The sequence below is a fragment of the Pundamilia nyererei genome, unplaced genomic scaffold (genome assembly GCF_000239375.1).
Source record: "Pundamilia nyererei isolate P.nyererei 1_Seehausen unplaced genomic scaffold, PunNye1.0 scaffold00046, whole genome shotgun sequence".
Classification (NCBI taxonomy): Eukaryota; Metazoa; Chordata; class Actinopteri; order Cichliformes; family Cichlidae; genus Pundamilia; species Pundamilia nyererei.
In genome coordinates this window covers 2,033,623-2,060,972 of record NW_005187447.1, presented here as the reverse complement: position 1 = coordinate 2,060,972, position 27,350 = coordinate 2,033,623, and the positions used below count along the sequence as shown (strand labels likewise).

The window sequence follows — 27,350 nt, the reverse complement described above, 5'->3', positions numbered from 1 at the left end:
CTACATTGGGATTTTCTGTTTCACAGTATACCAAATGTCTGGAATGCAGGTTCCGCATGCACATTTCAGTATAAATGATGCCTTCAGAGAGTGCATGTTACCAGAGCCATGTGTACTAATGTAACCCAGTTGTAAAGTTTCCATATTTAATCTTTTATGTATTCGTCCATTCATACATTTTCTTAACAGTTTATCCAATTTAAGTATAAATAACTCAAATCAGGTAATTTCTTCTGCGACAGAGCTGACTCTGTTGCATATAAGTGTTTGTGAGGAATGTCTAACCTTCATGAACATGCTGAAGCCGGTCTTCAACAGGTCTGTAAGACCTCCAGACATGTGCTCGATGTCAGGACATTCACGTCGATCAGGGTGAAAGACTTCCTCTAGAATCTGCCGCAGGAAAGGTCGATAGGTCGCCTGTAAAGCAAAATATCAAACCACACAAATAAGCATGCTTAACATCTCCAATGACAGTGGAGGTTTTTCTTTATAACAGCCTCTATGCAAATATACAGATTGCTACAGGTGTTTAAATTGGTGGTTGAGGAACTGTTGGTGTCTTTGTGGAGTCCATATTGTTCTGGGCTTTTAGCCCCTGCGTGATTATGTGAATGGCTCTGGGTGTTAGACAGTGAAGTTATAAACAGCCCTGTTCAAGCTCTGCACAGGCTGCTGACTTATGAGTCAATTCAGGAAGAGCTTTTAAAACAGCGCAGTAAAGAACCCCACATGGTTATATGTGGCTAAAAAAAGCACTCTGGCCAACCATGTGGGTGATAAAGGGATGAATCAAATGAAGAATGTGATATTCCATTAACATGATTCCCAGAAACTAAGATTATTCAGACGGGGATATTTAAGTTCATGCTGACTAGTTTAACTATTCTATGTCCAGTCTGAATTATTATTAGCAGCAAATGGTTGTGGATGGTTTACTGTGAACTTTGGTGAACACATCAATCCCCCCTTTCGCCTTAGACAGCTTAGTGTGTGATGTAACTTGCTTCTTCAAAGTAGACACCTGGCCCACTTTTCCAAAGTTTCAGCAGCCTTGCTTTTATAATAACAGCAGCTTATGTTTTGTCCCACTTCACAGAAAAAAGAAGGTGTTTCAATAAAGTGTGTGTCCTTGGAGGAGCTGAATTGCACAACCTCAACTAAAGCTTCATAAATGTCTTTATTTACAGTGATCCATGGAGGAAAAAAAAAAAAAAACTCTAACAGAGGAGTTTTTCTGCCCAGTGACCCAGGACAAAATGAACCATTTATAGCCCTCAAAGCTAGCGGATCAAGAATTCAAGGCGGATTTTTTTTTTTCCAAGGGACCAAAGCTTGCTCTCTCAGAGAACAATAAAGACCCAGATAAGACTTGGCAAAGCCTTATTTGAGTACTGTGAATAGCATAAGTGTCTAAATAAACATTGTGAACATGTTCCAGAACTGAAAGTCTCTTTTTTACATGAGGTTATATTTGGTGGGAAGGAGCGGATTATCCTTTAGATCATTGGTAGATAATTTAATTTCCCTAGAGAAAAAAAAAAATTGAGCAGAACAGTTCCAGTTTCTCATGTGGACCCTTGAAAAAACTACTTGCCCACCCCCGATTTAGATCTTGCAAAGAAACAAGCACTAAAAACACACACCTACACATACAATACTGTCTAAATGTTAATGCATCCAGGTGTTTCTGCCCACAGACATCCTCTCAATATGCATCATTCTTAACAGACACCTCAGAGCCTCCCACTCCTCAACAACCTGCAGGAGAATCCAGATTAGGCTTGGGGAAATCCTGCTGTCCAAATGATATAAACTAACATACACCTCCACCAAAATGACTGTGCAGCTTGGGTCACTCTGCACAAACCGACCTTGGAGTAAACACAATAATGATTCACCTCTGGCTCAAGCATGATCGTGCATGCGCATACGCAACATCAAGGCATAAACAACAAATCCAACCCGCAGTCACGCACTCTCCATTATCATCTGAATTTGAAAAACCTAAAACCAATACCATTAAACCAACACCCACATGTTAAAAACAATATTAGAATTAGTCATATGATAATGTCAGCGCTTAAATATTCCCTTGCAAACACAAACATGTGAGGGCACATACACACCCCCGTCAAATGTGAGTATCAGGTTTCCCCATGGGTTTTATTGGCTTTGAGGTAGATGAACGAATTAATGTTCCAAAACAACAGGTGATAAAATGAAAAACACAAATGGAGCATGGAAAACTACAGTCTGGCATGTCCCTGGAAACAACCCAGTCCAAAAATATGATAAAGTTGTACTATGCATATCATTTAAATGCCTAAAAATGGTGTTGTTTAATTCATCAGCCTGTGGACTCTTTTCTTTTTGAACATTCCTGTCAAAATATGAAACCTTTTAGCGAGTCATGCTAAATGTTAAGTATGTAAAGGAATACACTCTCTATAGCAGGATGTAGGTAGTAGGAAAACTGATGCTGCTATAGAATATATGCTGTAATTTCTTTTTAATTTACCGCCAATTGATGGCAAAACATTCTCAGACGTGGCTCTCCCCAAAACTGGGCAACACACAACCATGAGGCCATCTCCTCCCATTAATATATCAATATACTGAGTAAAAATATCCATCCATCCATCCATTCGCTTCCGCTTATCCTTTTCAGGGTCGCGGGGGTGCTGGAGCCTATCCCAGCTGTCATAGGGCAAGAGGCGGGGTACACCCTGGACAGGTCGCCAGTCTGTCGCAGGGCCAACACACAGGGACAGACAAACATTCACTCCCACATTCACACCTAGTGGCAATTTGGATTAGCCAATTAACCTATCCCCACAAGCTGCATGTCTTTAGACGGTGGGAGGAAGCCGGAGTACCCGGAGGGAACCCACGCAAACACGGGGAGAACCCTGGCCTGATGGTGGAATTGAACTCAGGACCTTCTTGCTGTGCGGCAACAGTGCTAACCACCGTGCTGCCTTGACTAAAAATAATTAGAAAAAAATTGAATAGTAATAATTTTGAAGCAACAAGGAGTTTGCTTGACCTGTTTCCTGGCAGGAAACTGTAGCTTCCTGAACTAGAAGGCAAGAGCTGATCAAGAAACAGAAACTGTATGTTAGCAACTTTACTTATCACAAAGTAGGGCAGCCTTAAATAATACCCTCCTTTATTATTTTTTTCTATGTAACATCTAAAATTAATATAACTGTATATTAAATAACAATTGAAATTAATGTTTAGGGTCATAGAATCAATAAGAGTCATTTTCAGTCACTGCCCTCGCTGGACATTAATTTTTGTTTTCTGAATTTCATTTTTATTTTGGATGCACTTATGCTTTAGACTGCTTCACATCTCATGTAGGTGGTAATAGATTATATCTTATTACCATGTCAATGCAATGACTGGTCATAATAGAAAGAGAAAAGATATTATATAAGACATAAAAACCTGAGTAAATACCTCCGAAAGCCTGTGCTCAAAAACCCACGCAAGAGGGAGGACAGTCTATCTAGTCATAGGTGTGTATGCTCACCCATGTGTCACAATCTGTTCAATGTAGACGCAAATGATTCATTTTCTTGTTACTATGGTTTTTGGTTGGTTATACAACTCTCCTACCTTGTTGCTAGTCTCTGAAAGTCTTAAAACTTTTCATCATGATGCAGATGCTTGCTACTAAGAACATTTTCCACCCAATTTCAAGTGTTTCCCACAAAAGCAATAAAATCAAGCCCTTTGTTGAACTCGAATTCAGTTTTTTTTTAGCGTCTCGCTGTTACAGCTTGATCACTTATAGCCCACTGTTTTCTTTTCTCGGAATTTCAATAGTGCTCAGTTACTCACACCATGACATGCGCCTGGAAATGTGCGAGTTTTGTGCGCCTCTACAACGAGAATACACGTGACCATTCAAGGCTGTAAGTGTAGCTGTCTGCTGGTCAGAATAATTATGGTTGTAACAAAGAAAGCCTAACTGAAGCAAACAAAGGAGCTGCGGTATTTGATTTCAATTCGAAATATCTTTATGTTTAGTGTTATAATCATACAAATGTAGTTACAACACAAATGACAACATGCAACGACAGAGCTCAACCCCAAAACAACCCTACTTAAGCCACAACTTAATTCATTTGCTCTTGTTCACCGCTTTGATGAACCCCAAAACACTTGATTACTGAAGCTGATGGCACACAACACTCATTCCCTCACACTAGGATAAAAACATATGATTCCCATGAGTCCCATCACAGAGTCAGAGCAAGAGATTCTGACCCATGTCAAGCCAAAGCCACAATCATGTCTTTCCACATATTCTTTTGTTAAGGGTGGGTTATATGACATCATCACACTGGATTTACAGGTACCACACGCACACAACACACCCACAAGAAAAGGAGTAGATAACACAGAACGACTTGACTCCTCTTCAGTGGCCTTAAACATTGGAGTGAGGACCTCTGCATATTAGGCTACGGCCTAATAAGAAAACGTCAGGTGTTGGCTTCACTGGAGGCAGGGGTGCATCCTCAGAGAGGCTGGATGATTTCTGACGTTTCTCAAGAACAAGCAGTAGCTGGCAGATATCATACTGTCCTACTTTCATATGAAATCATTTTATAATAGTCCTGGAACAAGAACAGCCAGGTCTGGCCTAACACAATGCTTCTCACATGCATCCAAAATGCTTGCTCAGTCAAGAGGCTACTGGCACATTTTCACAGACACTGCATGATTATTATTATTTTTACAGTGTTATTCAGATGCAGAAATGAGAGACTGAGTCATGAAATGTATTCAAACTTCTGTGTTAATCAAGAATATAAGCCTGAACTGGAACAGTTACTAGATATTTAAGTTGTCTGAGAAAGAATTAGACTCCAATCTTGGGGCACACCTACGAATCTGAATTGCACATCAGCACAAAATTTGAGCACTGGGAGCTTCAATGCACAGGCCACCTACAGTAACATGTAGATGGCCCAGTCCATGCAGACAATTTATATAAGGTAATTCTTGTCTAGTTGGGAGGACAGAAGAGAAGAGAAGAGAGCTGCAGAAGCACAGCTGTCTATTTTCTACTTATGGTGGAGCTTTTTATTATTTTCTCTATTTCTATGCACTGAAGAGTGAATACAAGAAACATTGTGTAAAAATGACACATTACATTTTTTGTAGTTGTTATGTCTAGATTGTAAATTGGTTGAAGATGTTTAGACTGCAAACAGGCAAGACTTCACGTCACTGATCCCAGTCTTTGAAGTTAGCTAGCTGTGGTTTGATTTTCTGTGAATGCATGCAAGCCAGAGAGAAAGAGAGCTCTCATTCTTGTCAAGAAACTAAAGTAAGTTATTTCACAACGTAATTACATTTTCCTATGACTCTATAGTCACTACTTTATATTAAATGTCATTTACTTTATACTGTGGCTAAAATGTTTGAAAAAGCATGTACAATGGATAAAAGATTGCAACATTCAAATGCATTTCAACCATATTATCTCACTATTCTGACGAACTTCATCTCCAAGGTTTTCTACATCATGGCTGTGTGATTGGTTAAATTATTGATGTAAGATTTGAGAGAATCACTCAAGAAATAAACCTCAGAGGGTAGAAGGAGGAGAAGTAGACAGAAAAAAACTAAATGACAAGGACACAGAAGTATTGTTAAATGAAACTTCAGCAAAAGCTTAAGTTCCAAGAATATTTCTTTTACTTTTAATCGACTGACCTTAAAGCTCCTGGCCTATAATTCTCTGACAAACTGCCCAATGAGAATGAAGGACAACAGCAGTGAAGCCGCCACTCTAGAATGTCACTGTCTATACCAAAAGGACAAAGCTTTCAGATGCACTGAGAGGGCCTTTGGAGTTACATAAGCTCCAAGACGAGTGTGACGAGGCTCTTGCAGTGAAGTCCCATGTGCCTGCATGCTTGCATGACGCAAAAGGGAAAGCAACAAAAGCAGGAGAGGTCAGAGGTCCTCTTGTAAATCTGTGCTTGCGCTACAAATAGGGCTGGGTATCGTCACTGATTTCTAGAATCGATTCGATTCCGATTCACAAGGTCCTGAATCGATTCGATCCACGATTCGATTCAATTCGATTCGATTCTATTTGAATCTGGGAAATTTTGCCTCAGACAGTCAGAAATATTATAATTCAGATCAGTACATTTACATATTTTTGTATCTATAAAAAGGAAGCTGACACTTTCCAGACTTTATCAAAGGTGTGAGCGTCACAGCAGAGGCCTTTGTGTCAAAGTAGCTGAAGATAAAACACATAAAAACATGAAGGTGCTTTTCCTGGCCTGGGATTTTATAAAAATATTCTGCAGTACATCAAAAACGAAAGAAAACCATTAATCAACATATGAACATTACCTCTGAAGTTACAGCGGTTTTATTAGAGACACGGCTAAGCTTTTTGCATTTTGTATAATTTTAAAAAGTTTAAATTTGTTCAGTATTGAACGGCAGAAATGAGGTTTTCTTTTCGGAAGCAAGTAAAAGGAAAAAAAAAAAAATCGGCCGACAGTGCTGTAAACAACGGCAGACTTGTGTGTAACAAGCAAGTGAATAATGCAGAAAACAGATTTCGGGGATAAACGGGAGACTGTTCTTGAAGTATACAGAGAAAGCGAGAGAGAGCTGTGCATGAAGTGTGGTTTTATCGTGTTCGAAGCAAAACAGCAAAAGTAAGAGGGAATTCATGACGATGTTTATGTGAAGCGTAGTTTGGATCTTCTTTTGCTGCTGGTTCAGTCAATATTGTTTGGAGAGAGATCAAACTAACAGCTTTATGATCAGCGCAAAAAGGACGTAAACACAAAGCGCGGACCCGCCGAAACATCAGAATCAGCGAGTTGTCGCTTTCAGCCCCGACCGTGTCCGTGCCGTCGGGTGAGAAAGGCGACATCTCACTGATTCTGATGTTTCGGCGGGTCCGCGCTTTGTGTTTACGTCTTTGTGCAGAAGCCGTGTACCTGCTCTCATTTACTGTTTTAAATGTTTGGTGGTTGTTGAAATTTTGTGACGTTTCACCTGAGATTCTGGAATTTTGGGCAAAATATATTTATATAAAAAAATCGATTCAAGATTTTAATGAATCGATATCAAGTTATCCAAGCCAGAATCGATTTTAATCGATGAATCGATTATTAAAACCCACCCCTAGCTACAACCACAGCAAGAGTGAACATTACATGGAGTAGTTAAATAAAACACAAAGTAAAAAGTTACATGTACAGTGCAGTGAAAAAGTGTTTGCACCATCCTGATTTCTAAAAGATATTTGTAATATTTACGTTCATGATCATCAAGCAAATTTTAATATTAGACAAAGTTAACGAGAGGAAACATGAAACCCAGTTTTTAATTAATTATTTCATTTCTTAAGGTGGAAAAAAAGCTTTCCAAACCTATCTTGGCTTATGTGAAAAAGTAAAATGCCCCCCTTGTTAAATCATGAATTAAGTGTGATTCACCACAGTTTTCAGAAAGCTGAGTTCAATTACACAGGCCAAAGCCGGGCCTCATTAATTCCTGGCCTGTTGAATCAAGAAATCTCTTAAATGGAAAGTATCTGACAAACTGAAGTAGGCTAAAAGATCTCAAAAAGCAATACATCACACCTTGATCTACAGAAACAGTTCAGAAACAATGTCACTGATATCTATCAGGCTGGAAACGATTTGAAAGTAAACTAGTGAGCTACGGTGAGAGCCATTCTCCACAAATGGAGAAAACTTGGAACAGTGGTGAATCTTCCCAGGAGTGGCCGGCCTACCAGAATTACTTCAAGAGCGCATTAATGGATCATCCAGGAGGTCAAAAAACAATCCAGAATATCATCTATAGAACTGCAGGTGTCAGTCAGAGTAACAACAATATGAAATAGACTGGGCAAAAAACATCTATCCATGGGAGAGTTCCAAGGAGAAAATCACTGCTGACCAAAGGCTCATCCCACATGTGTCTAAAAACATCTTGATGATCCCAGAGACTGACAAGACACAAGTGGAACTTGTTACAACTGGTGAAAAACTAACACAACATTTTATAAAAAAAGAACATCATACCAACAGTCAAACATGGTGGTGCTGGTGTGATAGTCCAGGGCTGCTTTGCTGCTTCAGGACTTGGAAAACTTGCCATAATTGATGGAACCATGAATTCTGATCTCTACCAGAAAATCCTAAAGGACAATGTCTGGCCATCAGTATATACCCTGATGCTCAAGAGCACTTGGATTAAACACAAAATGATGATTCTGGAGAGGCTTAATCAAAGTCCAGACTTAAATCTGATTAAAATGCTTTGACATGACCTTACACACGCTGTTCATGCTGGAAAACGCTCCTAATTAAAACAATTCTGCAAAAAAGAATGGGCCAAAAATCCTCCACAGCAAAGTGAAAGACTCATTACCACTAACACAAATACTTGACTGCAGTTCTTCCTGCCAAGGATGGCACAACCAATTATTAGGTTTAGAGCACAATTATATTTTCACATCAGGCCAGGTAGGTTTGGATATCTTTTATCCCTTAATAAATGAAATCATCATTTAACTTGGGATATGTTGAAGCTGTGGTAGTGTTCATACTTGATACGGGTAAAGCAAACCACCCCTGTAACATGTGTTTTGAGGCTGGCAGTCAGAGTTTGTGTGCCTCCAACCTGGTGAACTCCATCGCTGGCAGTGTAGATGGAGCGTAGCTGCTTGAGGTGGTTTCTGGTGCTGCTCAAACCTCGGAGGGTCTTGAACATCTTCTCCACTGCAGAATGAACTCGCTCTGCGGTCAGCTCCTCAGGATTTGTACAACCTAATAAAAAACAAGCACACAGTCTCATTAACAGAACATTAAAAACCACAGATTCATCTAAAAGTAGACACATTACATTTAGCTTCAAAACTGGCCAGAGAGGAAAGCTAAATAGGCAAAAACAACCCATTTGATTCTGCAAAAACAATTGGCCATAAGATGTGGCATGTTCATTTTTGTGGGTAATTTTCTCAGCTGGGTGTGTACTGAAACCAATTATCAAGGTAAACGCAAGGGAGCGAGAGGACAAGAGCTCCTTTATTCCAGCGGAAAGCACTGCAGCCTAATCAAAATCTAATGTTCCCTTCTTTCTAAAGAAGTGCCGAGGGAAGCAAAGACTTGCTGTGAAATAAACCCGAAATGACAGCGTTTAAGAAGAAAGAGAAATGGCAGTGAGAAAAGGAGAGTGGGGCTTAAAAATATCAAAGACAAGTAAACCGAGTGAGAAGATAGTGAAGAAGGCTAAACGATGGCGCCCAAGACGTCCGTTTACAGCGCTTCTGGCAAAGTGGGTTGAGTGGCACCTGCAGTTCCACAGCACACAGCTTGGGGATTTGCCTGCCTTTAATTAACAAGGAGGTCAGCTGTGTTACAGAACACAGACCTGAAAACTGAATCAGCACTACAGACTCTGAGAGGCTCGTAACAAAAAGAACAATGATGACTCCACCATTTGTACAAGTAGTTTACACATAAAAGTGCTTTTCACGCAGCAGCGTGACTCCAACATTAAGCTACAGTTTCCTTACAGTCAGGAACTGGCTCATGTTCTGCTTGGACATGTTGGTCCACTCAGTGATAAAAATGCACAACCTATATCATATAAACCTGACGTACATTTTAACCGGAATTACAACAAGATCTTATTGCACGTATTGAAGCACGTATTAATGCCGTGAACGTCACTTCACTCTTGTTTTATCTGCTTCATTACTGAAGTAATGAGCAGTTGCACACACAGTGAAAGCCAGAGAAAGGACAAACTAGTGCTACCACAAATTACACCAAAGTGCAGTAAAGACTAATTGAACTCAACTGAACTGAGTGCAAATAAGATAAACACATTTTTGTATTTTTCATTTTGTTCATCTCAGTTCTGTTCTGTTTTGTTATTATCTACTATATAACCAATAAATGCCAAATCATTACGTTTATATACTCATAATATGTATTTATAAGTTACACTTTGTTTCACAGTGTTAGGAAAGCAAAGTTTAAACTGAGTTTAGTAGGAAAAATGTGTATTCCCCAATCCCAGCTGCTTAGCCTTTAAAAATTGTGATTTCAATTATTAAACTGTTGCTGGAAGTCACAAGAAGGTTGCCAGCCAGGTTACAGGCTTGTGTCACTGGGGACTTATTCCATGCCTCTCACCCTATTCACAGCTAGGATAGACTCTAGCATCCCTCTAGCACTCCTGAATAGGATAAGTAGTTCAGAAACTGGAATGATGAATGGGTGAATTCTAAAAACAACAATAACGCAACAAGACTAGTCTACAGTTATTCTGTTGGCTCGGTAACACATAGCCACAATAAGGGCCAAGTCATAGTTTCTGCATGCAAATGTGCATTTCATAAATGTTTTATCTGCTTAAGTATGTTCGGGTTCATGTAGCGCCCCAGATTTAATACTGCATGGACTGTCAAATAACAAACAGGCAGCTTCCATTCCTGCAGGTACGAGGTTTTCATCACGGTTTCTAGCCCATACTCGTGGTCTATGGCAGCATATGCATACTTCTGGCTACATATATTTACCACACTTACATCCTGAAGTATGACAAATGTTTACATGATTTCATAATATCAATGGAAACATTCTGATGTTTAGCAGGTATGACCCACAACAGCACTGCTGCTGCACAGTAAAAAAAATCCCATCCATCGATCCATTCATCAGTAAAACCTGCTTGTTTTTTTAATCCCTCAGTGATAGGATGATTCTTCTGGTGTATATTGTAGTCACCTGGCAAAACGTCAACATTTAGACCCTTTTAACTCCATTTTTGGTATCTCCCAACTCCTGCGGGACATGAGTGTGTGTCTGCCGTTTTGGTTCTAGACATGAAGTCTACAATGAAATGAAACAAATGAAAACAGATGTCTGCTACAGACAAAAATATTGTTCCGAGCCATGTGAGTGAATCAAAACAGTTAAGTTGCACAGTGAATACAAAACACTGAGCTGAAATTAGAAGGGTTTATAAAGCTGAGAGATGAGGGAGTTTCAGGCAATTCTTTGTGGACCCTTCACTACAGAGCCTGTCACGTTGTTCTGACACAGGCATCGCCAAATGATGCACAGTTATTACAAAGATATTAATCGTGGCTGCTTTAACAGAACGGTTTACACCCAACTCTTGTTTAAATTATTTTTCTCTGGCCTAAAGTAGTATTTATTCATCGAGAGTGTTCTAGTGGGAGTTGTGCAGTTTTAAAGACATGAGCAATAGAAACAGGTGTTTTCGCTTGAACTAACGTAGCTTCTGTTTGTTCTTTCACTCGTGTTTCCCGGCACACTTTACAGATATCCACTAATCGCGTAACACGCAGGCAAAAGCGGACAGCTTTAAGGATACACTCACTGAATGAGTGTGTGCATGTGACTGTGCACAGTGGACAGATTGTGGGATACAGCTTTATCAAGAACCACTCATCCAAAAAGATGAGTAAGTGATTTTAGCCATCTTTCACAGGAAATGCAAAAACAATAAAAACAAATAAATAAAAAAATACTAAAAAAAAAAATCATGACCAGCTATCTTTTGAGCTAGATTGAGTTCTGGACCATCAGAAAGATTAAATCTTTGCAAATGTTAGAAGTTTTTTGGCCTGTTTTCATTTTTTTATCCACATCCTGTTTTGGGGTTGAATTAGGTTTAAATTGCACATTAATTTGTTAAGGATAAACCTTACGGGTAAGAGGTTCAGGAATGTCAATGAATGCCCTCACAAAGATAACCAAACACTCACAGGGAGGCCCAAACAGCAATCACTGTAGGAAACCAAAGACCACAAGAATCCTGGGAATTGAGAGCAATTTTAGCCACAATACACGAACCACGCATCCCAACTCGGGTCCGTAACAATAAACAAACCAAGTGTGAAGTGTTCAGATGAGCAGCTGTCAATATAAAAAATAAAAACAGCTGCATAATATATACATTTGATTTTGTGGACATCACTTTAAAGCAAAAATTATATTGTTGAATGCAGAAGGCACTAAAAAACAAGATATCTCTATTTCTCTGAAACACTCACTACTGCTCTCAGCTAAACCCAACATCGGTCTAATTAATCAGACTCAAAGGGCCATGCATGACTTCTACCACCACAGGGTTACCATTGAATCCTGGAAACTCTCTTAAAGCTCTTACCTAAATATTACATAACAAACCATGAGCTCATGTCTTACACAGACCTATATCTGGAATGAAAGCAAAGCCAGATGTATACATTGTGTGTTAGGAACATGTGAGTTTTGAAGATAAAATCGAACATTCGCAGAACATGTGGTAAAAATCGCCCTTTATGCACAGCAAGCTAAATTGATGGAGTGCAAGAGCACCTACGCCACCTCAAACTCTTATATCTTCAGGAGGATTTTCACAACACTTAAAAACAGACCTGCAGAAATAGTTTGCTTTATGGTATTTGGCATGCTATATATGTAGAGCTATACATCACTTTCAGCAGTTAGAGTGAACAGCTTTACTTTTTCAGCATGCTAGCTTGGGTTTTTTTGATCTCTGTTAGTTCCTTTCCCCGTCCCATATAGATGATATCAAATTAAGCAAAGCGTGTCTTTGTTTTGATTTGCTGTCTTCAGGAATGTAAAAGTGTCTGGTCCGCTGAATTTGCTCTCCCGCGTTGCCCAGGCTGAGCGGTAAACTCCTACAAAAAAACAGTGGGTCTATTCAATTGAGCTGAGCGTGAAGCCTCAGACAGATGTGGGTCTTATCTTTCCAGACACCCGCAGAGGGGGAAAGCGTCCTAAAAAACACCCTACTACAAATGTTAGTCACTGAGCATTTCTACAGTGAGAAGCAAAAGAAAAGGGGGATCGGGCAAACACGCAGTAAATTTTACAGATTTACTGAAAGCAATCAAGTAAAATACTGTCTGTGCATAGTGGGTGTGTTAGTGGTGGCAGTCCACTCCAATATGAGGGTAAAGTAGAGTGAGATGTGTAAATCTCTTTGAGCGCTTGCGTGTCTGCCATGAGGGAGGTGCTCGACTTGTTGCCAAAGCATACAGTACACGCCCAGAGCTAGGAGTTGGATGCAGGTCCCACCCCGAGCAACCTGTGCTTTGGATGTTGATCTGCAGACACCGAGCAGGAGCAGGACCAGGTGCTGACCCGGGAACATCCAGTTTGGCGGCGAGGCTGAACACCTGTGTCTGAATTCATCTCACGCGGCACAGTCACGCCACCCACCATATCGGCAGCACACGTGTCTCACATGCAAATATGCAAGCTGAATTATCTTTATCCCCCCGTTTCTTTCTCTCTTTTTTTTTAAATTAAGTGAACAACATTGGACGATGATGGAAAATGAATGAGAGCTGTCATATGAACAGCTCTGCCATTTCCATGTATGCATTTATATCCAGAAACAACCCATCTTAACAGACACCAACTTGTTTAGTAGATAAGAAAATAGTATTCAAGTCTGACTCATCGCTACACTACACTGCTTAGAGACAAAGAGATTAGGTAAAGAGTCCAGTAAGAGTCCAGGCAGGAAACAGCTGACTGAGTGTTTCCTTAATTTGATCTAACAGAGCCGGAGGTGAGCAATAAATTACTAAGAGAGGTGCGAACATAACCTGTGACACTCACAAGGTGAAAAGAACCAACCAGAGGAGGATGTTAGGTAATAAGCAGAGCTGGAAGATGATGCTGAAGACTTAAGAAATATTAAAATATTCATTGTTGAAGTAAAACTACTATCAGGTTGAAAAGATGGGATTTGATGAGTTCTCATAAAAGTAGGTGTTGCTATTTTTTTGAATGTGTAACGCATTGATTCACATAAAAGCTTGGATGATTCAGATGACAAGCTTTTATACCACAGCTGTGTGGGGTTGTACATAAAGAAAAGACAGGCCTTCTTTTTACCACTTTATACGACAACCTCAGAGGCTGAAAACCAAAGAAACAGGCTGAGTGCCAACGACTGAAGTTTCCTCAGTGGGTAGTTGAGTCCTTTTAGATTCCTGTGTGTCAAAGCCCAACTTTAGTGCGCAAAGAAACATGTTTGCAAACTGTTATGAAAAAAAACCCACTGTTTTGTCTCAATAGCTAATCTCTTTGTCATTATAACTGTACAGGAAATTGATTTTATAGGATATCTCAGTTGTTTAAATGTTATTAAAGTTGTCTATTGTTGCATGATGACACAAAGGGCTGTAGCTTGTTTGATGTGTGAATTGGTATTTTCTTTACATGTTTCTTAGCACTAATTAACAGATGAGTAGATTTGTTGTTACAGATTCATCTTGGGCTAACAACGTTAGCAAGAGTTAGCTCATAATTAAACACTCGCCTATCCAAAATTAAGACGGGGAGTGGTGACATATGCGTATTATACAGTTAAGATCACACATTTACATGAACTCATCATTGCTGTACTGTACATTGTACATCTTTAATGACTTTAAACAAACAAGAATTGGGTGTACAAGTTTGAAATGATTATATAATTTCAAATTTGTGAACCCAATTACAGATTAAAGATGTAAGCTAGTACAGTCCTGGAAAAAGAACATAAAAAAGAAATCATTAAAAGTACCACGATAATTCATGTCCACGGTAAGTATATAAACCTCTGACCACAACTGTATTTAGTAGAGACTGTGATTACATAATGTCATAAAAAGAAAAATAAACTTTAAGAAGTTTTTGCCCTATAAGCACAAACTAAGCCACTTTTCACATTCATACATCACGTATTCTGTACAAACACGCCTTTTTATCGCTAAGTAATTGTCTATATATACATATTTTAGATCACCCATTACTGAAACAGGAGGTGTATTTGCTGGGGACTATTTTCAGCCATGATTTACCCTCTACTGAGTTATTATGGCAACAAGACAGTGTATGCAGGATTGAGTCAAAATACAGGAGAGTGCCAATTCTCATGCTAGCAAAGAAAGATGTCGCCTAGTGCAGGCATATCGGACATATCAGGCTTTGCTTATACAGGAAATAATTGTTACAAGGATCAGCGCATTAATTACCGGAGCCTTTTTGTGTGTTTTCTCCACATTATGAAAAATTCCAAATGTACAGTTACAACTGCGGTTCAAGAAAAATATTCTCTCGAGCATATAACAGAGCAGCTGCACCAACAAAGACTGAATGCACTGTGCACGTAAACAATCAAGTAAAAAAAAAAAAAATCATCAAAGAAGAGGAAGTAAAAAATGTGGAAGCATTTGTGTTCATTACCATTGCCACACTATTCATCTCACAAGAAATGCACTCTCTGCTAAAGAACACAGGGAACATTAAATTAGAAAAACACAGTCTGTTTCCTCAACAACCCTCAAAACACTGAAACTGCACTGCAACAGCTCACTGTCTATGGCTGACCCCACAATCAAACTAATCACTCTGTACTTATCAGTGGAATGTAGACAACCCGACTACTTATAAATATCACAGCTTATTTTGAAACGTGATCAAAAATTCTATTCTGGTCTGAGAAAAGAATGAGAGTACGTGATTTTTAAGCGAGGGGGAGAAGGATTCATGCTGCCGAGCACAACTTTCTAAAAAGAGTTTATATCAGACGTGGTAATCCCGTGTGGAATGCTGAGGAAGAAAATCTTTCCTGCAGAACGCCGGGATGAAAAAGGAGAGACGGAAGTAGTGGGCTTTTTGAGCTACATGCTTGTCGTGCCTCTTTTACCTTACATGATGATGCTTCCTGACGCCAAACGACGTAATGGAAACTGAAAAACAAACACTGTATCCAGCTCGGTCAAGGTTAACCTCAGACAGATTTGCAGGTTAAAATTAACCATAAAATCTTTGATCACTGAGGTGGATCTTTTGATATACAGGGATTTGTGTACTTTCATGCGCTAACACAGTAATAAATATAGGAAAATCATAATGGACTTTTATGCAAATGAACAGCAAATCAAAGTTATGAGGAAGTTGAAGATGATGCAAGCATGTGCATGTTCATAAAATCTGATAAAAACAGCAAATTACATACACCGTTAAGAAGAATTTCAAACATTTATGAATTAATTTTCCAAAAGCTATTTCTCTATTTCCCTGGAGGCCAACCAAAGTTTGGCCACAGCACCACTGACTAAAGACCAACACCAGTGGAAGGACATTAAGGGAGGGTAACTGCAGCGTTTCTCAATGGGAGTTGTTCCCACACAGACAAACTTTTTAAACAATTTCATGTGAATATTTGCAATTTATTGAGTTTAAATTAATTAAAATTTAATAGGTTGATAAACTTTTGTTTTTTTTTTTCACACAAAAAAAAGTAAAAAAATACCAGCAGCTGCCAGCTCTACCCTTCACTCTACTAGTAGATGCACCAATTTGAAATCCCTAGGCGATCTTCTGAAAAGTTCCCCTTTGGCCTTGACCTTGAGATCAGACTGAGAGTCGAGTCGAACCCGACCACAATTTTTAGTTAATGCACCTATGATATGAATTTGAAAATCCAAAAGTTACATCTTTCCCAAGTTACAGCGTTCACAAGATTTTCAGAAAACTTGATTTCTGGTCAAGGTCACTGGGCTTCGGAGTCGCCTGAGAAATGGTAGCCCACAAATCAATAGGGGGGTGTTATGGAGGCTTTATCCACCAATTTTTCTTAACAGTTTAGCTTTTTCTTCACTTTACACTTTTAAATACCTGAATGATGTGTGTCGAACTAGTCAAAAGGAGCACTATTTATTATCACTTAATGCAAAAAATGGCAGATCTAAAAGGACAAAAAACAAAATAGGACGTCCACCTTTAATCGGTGATAAACTAATTAAAGCTGAGAGCTGGATTGCTGTGTCAGCATCCAAGTTGGAAAAAGTTGGGCATATACTTGTGTGAATTCCACTGTGAGAACTTAATCCTTCTCAGAGTGGCCCACTTGACAAAAAACACAAGACCTGTTAATCTGAGCTGCTTCACTGACTCTTTAAGAAGTACAGAACAATGCTACACACTACACACACACACACACACACAACCCTTAGGCCATCACGCACTCACTTTTAACTCCCACCTCCCTCACTGTTATAAGACCTTGCAAAGCACAACTCTTAGTGTGGATCTGAGTTTCTATATTTATTTCCTCTTCTTGTCATTTCCAAAAAGGACACACACCTCTGCTACAAGAGATAGTGCGAGGCAGCTAACGTGATTAATTACATGCTGGGGAAGGTGTGGTCTCCACTCTGCCACTTATGGAGAAAACTATCATGGTTAAGCAGCCCGCAGACAGCATAACTGTGGAGAGCAAAAGGATCTGCCTTAATAACACAGAGCACTTTCATGTCGGCTTGGTGGCTATGTTAGATGACAGGAATGTGGGATGCAGTGGCGTGGCAACCCTCAGATGTTATGCTGTTTGCCAACAGGTGTGATCAAACAGTGAGCACGCAGGACTCACCCTCTGATGGAGAAAACACCCTGTCACCACTAAAGGGAGTTTCTGCCAGTATGCATGAGTATAATAAATGACTAACAAGGATAAGGGTACATGTGTCTAATGCTATCTCTGAGCTGAATGTGAGGACACCAGTTTAAATCATAGGGTAACATACCAATCTGCTAATTCAGAGAATGGCAGGCCCTAATTTTCTCATTTAACTTGAGGTCTTTAAAAGCAGATCAGATGGGTAGGCGCACAAACACACACACACTTTCACTGTGTGAACAAAGCTGCACAAACACTACAGCTTTACCATACTTTGTGAATGGCACATTACCTCTTTTCATATTAAAGTCAGTACTCAAATTCTTTTCCTTTTTTATTTAAAACTCTTCGATTGTGCCAGACATCAGCTGACTCATGACTGCAGTGTTAAATAAGACATAAAAACTTCACTGTAAAAAAACAGTGTTGAAACTTCTCTTTGATATTGCTCCTTATGAGTTGCGCTTTAGCGTGCCGTCATGTGCTATTAGCTGAGATGTCAGGCATGCTAAATCTGTCTTTGATCCTTTGTAATTACAGTGCTGTGTGTTTGCAAGTGTGTTTGAATGGCGGAGTGTGTTATAATCACAGCGGTTGCAGTGTTTCACGGTTTTGGGGTAGAAATCTTAGAAATCTGGAGGAGAGGTACACAGAAATTACACCAATTCCAGACAAAGTCAAAATTACAACTCTGCACGCAATGCAACCCGAGTCCTCTCTTTAATATAGAGGGACGGGGGGGAGCAGGGGAAAGCAGTGTGTGTTGTATAAAGTGTTATGTTGAAGATGTTGAACAAACTCCCCATATCCACATCAGCTTAACTGTGGCTGCCTGACTGAATGCATATGCAGCATGTTAGCTCTCCTGTCTCATGAATTTCTCAGTAGTTACATAACTGCATCTGAGCGAGACTTAAGCACATGCAAAATATTCTTCTCGGAAAGAATTATTACATGCACACAAGTCTGCTGAGTAGTTGTTGAATATTTCATGCGTTTTGTAATCGGATCGAATATGTATTATGCAGTCATTTGTGTCAAAACTACATTTATCATTGTTCACCGTAATTCAGTCCAAACAGGGCAAGTCAAATCTGCTAGATGTTACAGCAGGAAAATGTAAAAGCCCTGAGCTCCACATCTTTATTTTATAAAGTGCAGCAAAATGTAAAGAACAAGTTCTATAATTAAATCCAAATCAATAAATCAATCGCAATCAGACTGGAGTGATCATACCAGTTTAATTCAATTCAATTTTATTTGTATAGCGCCAAATCACAACAACAGTCGCCTTCAGGCGCTTTATATTGTAAGGTAGACCCTACAATAATACACACTGAGAAAAAACCCAACAATCATATGACCCCCTATGAGCAAGCACTTTGGTGACAGTGGGAAGAAAAAACTCCCTTTTAACAGGAAGAAAGCTACGACAGAACCAGGCTCAGGCTAAAGACATGCTGTAGAAGAGAGCCAGAGATAAGTCTCGTCTAATTACCTGGTACAGTGGAACCCAGAGTTACGAATACCCCGTTTCACGAAAAATTCAAGATACGAAGGCACTGAATGGCAATATTTTTGCCCGTGTTCGGGCAAAATGCCCGAGTAACGAAATCCGCTGGCTCTGACTGGCTGAGCCTACAATGCCCACAATGCCTTCCGAATCATGTGACAACCTTGGCTTCCGTACTTGCGCTTCGCTGTTCCACTTGAACGACGTATTGTTGTTCTAGTTAGCAATTAGCCTATAGTTCAGCATCGCCTCAGTCAAAACGCGCGATGGGTCGTCGTGGTTCCACTGTATACGTTTTAATTTAATCTAATTTTCAATGTGCCATTAGCTTTGCCTTCATGGAATCAGCTTCCAGTGTGTGACAATGATGCTAGGAGAGCACTGGCGTTAAAAAAAAAAAAATAGGATAAAACATGTCCGAAAGCTGAATTATGAGAGTTTATTTTTAGTTATGCAAGATGGAATAGAATACCTTTAAAAACTCATATCATATTCTTTCTGAATTTATCCTATTAATATTAAGTTTCATAAACTTTACCTCCATATTTTTGCATAATTTTAGAAAATTTCAGGAATGTAAACTTTTTGCTACTATATCTCCACTGGTTTTAACTAAAATTTTTACAACTATACATGGAACATGCACCATACTTTTAAAATGCAACCAGTAATGTACATCAAATCGTAACGGATACAATGCTGTGTAGTTAAGTAGCAGGCACTTGCAAACACGCTGGGAGCAAAGTTACTTACGGAATGCTATGAAAACTGTATTCACTCTCAATTTGAGTGTCTGAGTTCATAAAGTGTGTCAATAGGTGCTTGCTTATCTGGCCAGTTTGCAGGATCTGAGTGTCTGCGGGTAAGTGGGAAGTTGACATAAGAAGCCCTTCAGAAATGCTTAAAAGGCTCCTTGCAATGAATAGGCACAGTATATCTCAAAGGCTCAGGGTCTCTTTCATTTGTGCATTTGTGTGCACTAAAGCGTGTAAGTATGTGGGGTACCTGTGCATATGCAAGCATGCATGTGTGCATGAGAATGGCTTCTCTTGCCATTTGAAACAACTGAACTTTAATTAACAGTGAGCACGAGGGATTTGATTACAGGAGCCAAAGATACATCATCATGCAGCTGGCTGGCTATTAAAGCGTTATGTAATACAGAAAAAAACAAAACACTCAACACCTCATTAAAAAAAAAATCCTAATTATAAAATATTTATTTGACAATCCTAAATCTAGTTTTGACTGTAAAATGTGCACATTTGGAATCTGTAACAGTCACAAAGTCACAGTGCAATCCCCTCTTGTAGGTCACATACTGAACCCAACTGAACCTGCTGTGCAATCATAGCTGCATGTGTGTGAAAGAATGTCATTAGCACTGTGATGACTGAGTGTGTGCATGTGCCAAACCCGGACAGAGAGGTTTAAAAAAAAAAAAAAAAATTGTATTAAAATATGTTGTGGTTGTGTGCACATACTTGGATAAGCACCGTGCACACGTCAGCAGATGGTAAGGTGCAGTTTTCATCACTCCTCAATTCCAGATCATTCTAGAGGCTGATCATCAGCGGCTGCAGACATAAGGCCATTCCACAATAAAGGTGCTCACAGTGTTTCCTTTTCTAATCCTCCAAATTGCTGAGAAAGACTTTGACTGTAGGATGGGCAGTGAGATTACATATCTTGTTTAAGAAAACAAGAAACACAGACACACCATGACACAACAGCTCCCTCTTCCACAGGCAGCGGTGAGGGCAGTGAGGCCCAACCTAAACTAAGTCGTGCTGTGAGCAAAAGTTGGTTTAGTCTGTCCCCTAGAGGACGACAGCAGCAATGCAGAGAATAAATTACATGCATCTTGTTTTGGAGCCAAAAGAAAAAAAAGCTGAATGCATTGTGTCTATAAGGCTGCAGTTCCTTCAGCAGTCTAAACAGTATAAAACTTTATGACACTTAATTTGCAATAGGCAAAACATTTATAAAGTCAAAGGGTATTCCTATGAGGGTTGTAAACATCTGTTTTGTTTTTAGTCAAAACAAACATAACCGCTGTCTGATGTGCAGCTCTTAAACGAGTGCAAGTCATGAAACTGTAGTTTAGATGTCATGGCCATTAATCATACGGGCACACTCTAAAATAAGGGTAAAGATGTTTTGGAAAACAAGTTCTGCTTAATTAACATTGTGGAAAATCTTCTAATGAAGCGCAACTAAGTTTTCATAAACTGCAATTCTTTTTTTTTTACTCAGCAAACATTTGCTCATTTACACATCCTGCAGTTAGGGGGCAATATTAACATTAATTTGGCATAAAATCTTTGACCAACTGGCCTGACTTGAATGTTTGTCTGATATTCACTATTTTGTTAATAATGTTTTTGGTCTCCTAAAAACATGTTAGAGAAAATATTTGGTAGAATATCTCCTCCCTGTTAATGTTTTTTTGCAGTCAAGAACAATTCTAGCCTTGACCTTATTGCCAAATTCACTGCAACGCTCCATTAAAATAGGAGGAGGTACAGAGTCGGGTAATAAGAAAACATCTACTACCAAATACTGCCATGTTATTTTCACATTTTATACATTATCATTAGACAAAGATTAATTAGAAAAACTTGTCTGGGAGGCAGGTAGTGCCGTTTTCTTTTTACTACAAATTTTATTTCAACTGTCACAAGTTTGAGATGAAGTTCTGTTAATAATAACAAAGTTTACTGGTGTTGTCAGGTTATACTTAAAGGAATAAAGCAAATAAAGTCAGGTCTATAAAAGCGGCATGATTTTAACTTTGAACAGTCGTGAACATTTTATTGTAGCCAGTACATGATGATATTTAGAGATAAAAGTGCATAACAGTGTAGAACACTGTATCTACACTAGCGGGATTTAAATCCGTGTTAACCTCTGATTTATAGAGATGTTATGCAATCTTTTAAAAAAAAGTGCTGCTGACACACCTGCGCTGATGTCATCACTTTGTGTTTCAGTGTTCGCCTGTGACTGGAATGTAGCTGTGGTTTTGGTTTGTAACAAGTAAAATTTTGTTTTCACATATCTGAGTATATAATATCAAAGTCCACCGGTTGAGTATCATTAACATGTTGCGGAGCAGTTTGGCTACCATAGCAGAATGTCCGTGGGGTCAGAATGCCTTAAAAACAAGGGGGTGGGTGGGTCAGAAACAAGGTTAAATATGAGTAAACAAGGACTTCCTCCCCAAGGGTAAAATCTGCACCTGGACTTCTCATTACTGCTGTGCTCTGAGTCTGCTCAGCACCGCAGAGCACATGTGGCTCAGAGGAAACAAGCTCATAGCACTGCGAGTCTCCAGCATTGCATCAAACACAAACACAGAGTTCTGGGAAAGCGTGCCGGCCAATAAGGGTTTAATGGACCACCTCCTCAGTCTTGATGAGCAACCTCAGCAGCGTTACCGTCTCTTAAAGTACTGACGGTGTTAAGAGTTTGCACATGCAGTTATAAAGATTCGAGTGTGTTTCCTGATGCTCACGGAATCAGTGCAATGCAACAGCCTGTCCATCTACCCACAGGGAGGGACCAGGATTTATTTACGACTCGCTGACACTTTGATCCTCTTCAATTTCACAGCTCACACAGCTTGTTTTCTTCTTTCCCCTCTGCTCTGACTTTATCACACCAATCTTCTACTACTGGCACTGGCACAAAACGCGGGTCTTTTCAGTAAAAGTATATGCTCTCATTTTGTGTCTCATCATCATCATCAGTGTGAGACTGATGCATGTGTCAGGTAAAACAAAAAAACAACAACAATGATATCATCTTTATAAAGCTGAAAGACAAATGGCTGGCCTATGACATGCAAAAAAGAAAACAGCTAGCCCACCGTCTCATGTTTTTTCTATTTTTTTCCCCTTCCATTTCGGTCTCCCCAAGGTCCTCACCTGGGGCCCTGTAAGGCCCCGGTGGAGCCTTGCCATACACTGTAGAGCGCGAGACATCAATCAAATGCGGAGCAGAAAGAGGAAGGCAGAAGGAGGAGAGGGCGCCCTGCTCTCCCACCATGACTTCTCTAATCCCCCTCCCTGGACTTTAAATCTCTCTCAGTCTGAACCATCTTCACCTTCAAAGCTTCTCCCCTGTGTGCCACAAGAAAAATGTGCAGTCCAGAAGCATGTGCGAACAAATATTTATAAAATTCAAATGTAGAAGAAACTCTGACCTAAAACTAACACATGCAAATGCAGGTCAGAGCGAGTAAGGAACCTATGAATAAGAGTCTCTGTTTCAGGGGAGATCCAAGGGGGGGGAGGCTCTTATTTTGACAGTCACTCTGTCCAGGGAGAAAATGGCCTCTCTGTTTGTTTTCCAAGGAGAAACATCTGAACATCTGTGGTGTTCCTCTGTGCAACATGCTGGGCTAGAGTTACAAGCTGCACTGGTGGACAAGAACGCATAAACACATGTGCGCTGTTGGACACATTAAGACGCACATACACACTGGAGAGCAACACACAAAACTGTAAGGGCATTTTGAAGTTGATGGATTTTATCTCAGTTGTAGTATAGAACTATTATATATTATATATGCTGCAGTGAAGTTGTGCACAATTTAAATCTTTTTAATTAGATGAAAAGTAAATACCACAAACTTCAAAGGCAGGCTGAGGAATGCAGTCCTAATGTCCTGGCTGTCGGGGCACTGTGAACGTGTGAACGTGGCAGATACGACGCTCCAGTGAAAGCTGCACCGAAGAGCTTATTGTCTTCTGGCTGTGTCTGACGTTTTTATTGCATTACTACATATTGAACCAAGAAATCCAAGGCTTAAAAAAAACAGCTCTTAAGCAAACATTGTGTAAGCGCGAACATATTTCACTTGGCAAGAATATCTGGCCTTTGTGACAGGCCTCCCTTTTTCAATAAAAAGGTTATGTCTCCAGGCCCATTTTACTCTGGGAAATGCTGCAGAGCTGAAGATACTCTAAAGAATTTTTGCATAAAGCATGCGGGATCTTAGAGCAATACTTTGTTTTTAATCTTTTCAGTTTCTCACAATCTTGTAACGCTGCAGCTCTCAATATGGTCAAAAGGGTGCACTATTACACCACTGAACCCTGAACTCCAACACACACAGCCACACTGACAGACACAACTCTCACTGCTGCCACGAATGAACTGTTTTCTCTCGTTCTCCTGGGGGAGCTCGACGTCATTTCTTCTTTTTCTGTGACTCAAACTTCTCAGATAATACACGGACGTTGTAGCCCAGACGTGGGCGCAGTGTCTTCAAACCTGCGAAAAAACCAGAACCACTTTCCCTCCTTCTCTGGTCTCTCTGCCTCTTTCTGGTCGTTCTTTTTTGCTGTATTTTGAAGCACATTGCATATTACTAGAACCACAAAAACATTAAATTAAATTTTTGCTTTTGTGGTTCCTGCTGAGTAAAGAACAGTTAACGTGTATGATGTGGAAGAGTAGAAAAACATCCAAAAATACAATTCAAAAGTTCAAATTTTAACTGTTTTAACAGTGCATATTACAGCATGCATTTAAATTAGTTGTTTACTCTGTGTGTATGATGACCCTCACGCTAAAATGCATGAAGCTGTATTTACACCCACACCTGACTTTTCTTTTAAATCACAGCCTTAAGGGACAGTTTAAGGAGCTCCAGTAGTTGGGCGTGACAGGCAGGTTGGCTACAGTACATTTCTCAAACCACATCTAGGATGTGCAGGACCTCACACAGAAATTGTGACCTGTAACATGGTAATGATGGTTAAAATAGAGGTTTGATCTGCTTTCAAATAGCATACATAGTAGTAATACACTATCATCAACATGGACAGTTTGGTATTTCACAGAGACACTGAGGTGAAACAGCAGTACCCAGCTCTTTGAAAATAAGATAAGGTAAATGAATTCCTAGAAAACCAAACCAATTCCAGGCTGCCATAGAGATCCAAACCTAGTATTTAGGTAAAAATAAAACAACCTCTGCAATAAGACCTCCATGAGAACAACTGAGAAAAGAAAATGGGCTCTTCAACAGTGCAGAGCCCACTAAGAGGCTGGTGAAGAGTGCTGAAGTGCCAGTGAGCTAAAATTAAGCAAAAAAAGATAAGGATGGTTAATCTCACACTTTACTTTTTGCCACTAGTAGCTATTTGGGGTCATATTTTTATGAATGAATAGCTTGTTTGGGTCTACATACTAATTTGTGGATTTGTAGTTTATGCAAAGAAGCAGCAATGCAGTGACAAGGAATATTATATTTTAATTTGTGGAAAAGATGTTTAATGATATTTTGCACTAGATTATAACAGAGAATTACGGTAGATGGAATAGTTCCTGTATTGATTCAAGGTAGCAGTTTAGTTTTGCATCAAGACAGAAAATAGGTGGAAACTGCTGGCACAGCTGCCACTTTTTAATAGGCCAGCGGAAACTTAAGTTACCGCTGGCCTAGGATTGATCACTCCAAAAAATAGCCCTTACACAGAATCCCACCTAAACCACTTTGTTTATATAAGAATGAATTAAAGAAATATAATGTGCTAGTTGGTAAGCCTTAAACATGCTGGTAGGTGGGTTTTGCAAACCTTGAAAGAAGCAGTATAACTGGTTTGTTCCAGTGTTTTTGCTAAGCTAAACTAAGATGTCAGTTGTAGCAAGCAAATTTTCCAAAATGAGTGTGCCAAGTGCCTCTGCATTTGGAAATGGCCAAATAAACCCCCAATCCGACCCAGTTCTGTTTAACACACGAATTATCAGGAGACGTCATTAAATCCTTTCTGTAAAAATCTAAAAATTCGACATATGGTTGAGCCAGAGGAGCTGTTGTTATGGTACAGAAAAGTACACTGCATCAGTTCTAGCAGAGAAAATTAGCAGCCATCCACAGGAGAGTAGGACATGTAGCAGCCTCCAGGAGCAGCAAATGAGGGAAAACATAATTATTAACTTCTATATATAACTTTTGTCTAACTTTGTCGTGGCACTGGAGGCAGTTATATAAGCACAGCTCATAAGGGCCTATTAATGTGGAGTCGAAAATCCTAAAAGAAATAATCTATTAGCTCACTAGATGTTAAAAGCTTATGAAACCATGTTAAGTATAAATTTAACCCTGAGGAGTCTGGGGCGATCGTGGCTCAAGAGTTGGGAGTTCGCCTTGTAATCGGCTCCGACAATCTTGGTCGTTGTGTCCTTGGGCAAGACACTTCACCCGTTGCCTACTGGTGGTGGTCAGAGGACCTGGTAGCGCCAGTGTCCGCAGCCTCGCCTCTGTCAGTGCGCCCCTGGGTGGCTGTGGCTACAATGTAGCTTGCCATCACCAGGTGTGTGAATGGGTGGATGACTGGATGTGTAAAGCGCTTTGGGGTCCTTAGGGACTAGTAAAGCGCTATATAAACACAGGCCATTTACCATTTATTTGCTAAAGAACGTATTTATTTGATTACGTCTGCTACTACCTTTTTTTTTGATGAACAGCAGAAATCCACCACGAGGATTACACTTTACATAAAACACAGCAGAGTCAAAGATATGCATGCTGCTGATTTAAAAATAATCTACATTTACATATAGGTTGCAATGACATCAAAAACTCTACAAGTGTGTGGCGGATCAGCGGGTAAAAGTGCTTAGAAGCCTTACGGCAAATGTTCAATCCCACACACTAGGAAGCATAATAATGTGATAATATGCATGGCAGCCTGGATTGCCCAGAGTGCAGCCTGGCTGCTCTGAAGCTCAAACCCACAACACCGTGCTAATGAAGAGCTGGAGGAAAGGGACGGCTTGTGGCCAACCTCACTGATGGGGTTATCATTAATGAACTATGGAGCAAGGCTGCTTGACTTCGCAATGAAAGAAACAACAGTGATAACGGCTAGAACGCAATGTGATTTACATATGAAGTCTTAAAGATTGCACAGACACACACAGGTCTACTTTCTTCAGCTAAATAAAGAACTGTAATTACAAAAATACGAAAGAAATTGGTTTTAATAATAACTGCAAACCACTTTGGACAAATTCATACAGCGCTAGGAGGAAACCGTTAACATACCAGGTTTCATAGTCTGAACGTGTTCCCAGACACTGCATAATTTATTTCTATTTACTTTACACGCACACTGCCTTAAGTGTTGATGTTGAAACACACTCTCACAAGAATATTTCTAAATACCAGAGATAATTATGAAGTTCAAAATTATTGCCACAAGAAAAGCTTAGAAAAAAAACAACACAAAAATATCCACTTGCCAAACTCATACTCGAGCACTTATTTTGGAAGGAGGAGGAGTTCAAGGTTTACTGTGAATAGTGT

At 39.7% G+C, this 27,350-nt stretch overlaps 1 protein-coding gene across 1 annotated transcript in view; it reads right to left on the bottom strand.

The window, feature by feature from the left end:
* The window catches only part of scfd2 (sec1 family domain containing 2), a 99,518-nt gene that overhangs the window by 8,303 nt on the left and 63,865 nt on the right, over positions 1–27,350 (bottom strand). The window contains exons 6-7 of the mRNA XM_005732302.1: positions 8,692–8,837; positions 286–420 (exon numbers count right to left, since the gene is read on the bottom strand). Coding sequence (XP_005732359.1) covers positions 286–420; positions 8,692–8,837 — 281 coding nt within the window. The remainder of the gene's footprint in view (positions 1–285; positions 421–8,691; positions 8,838–27,350) is intronic.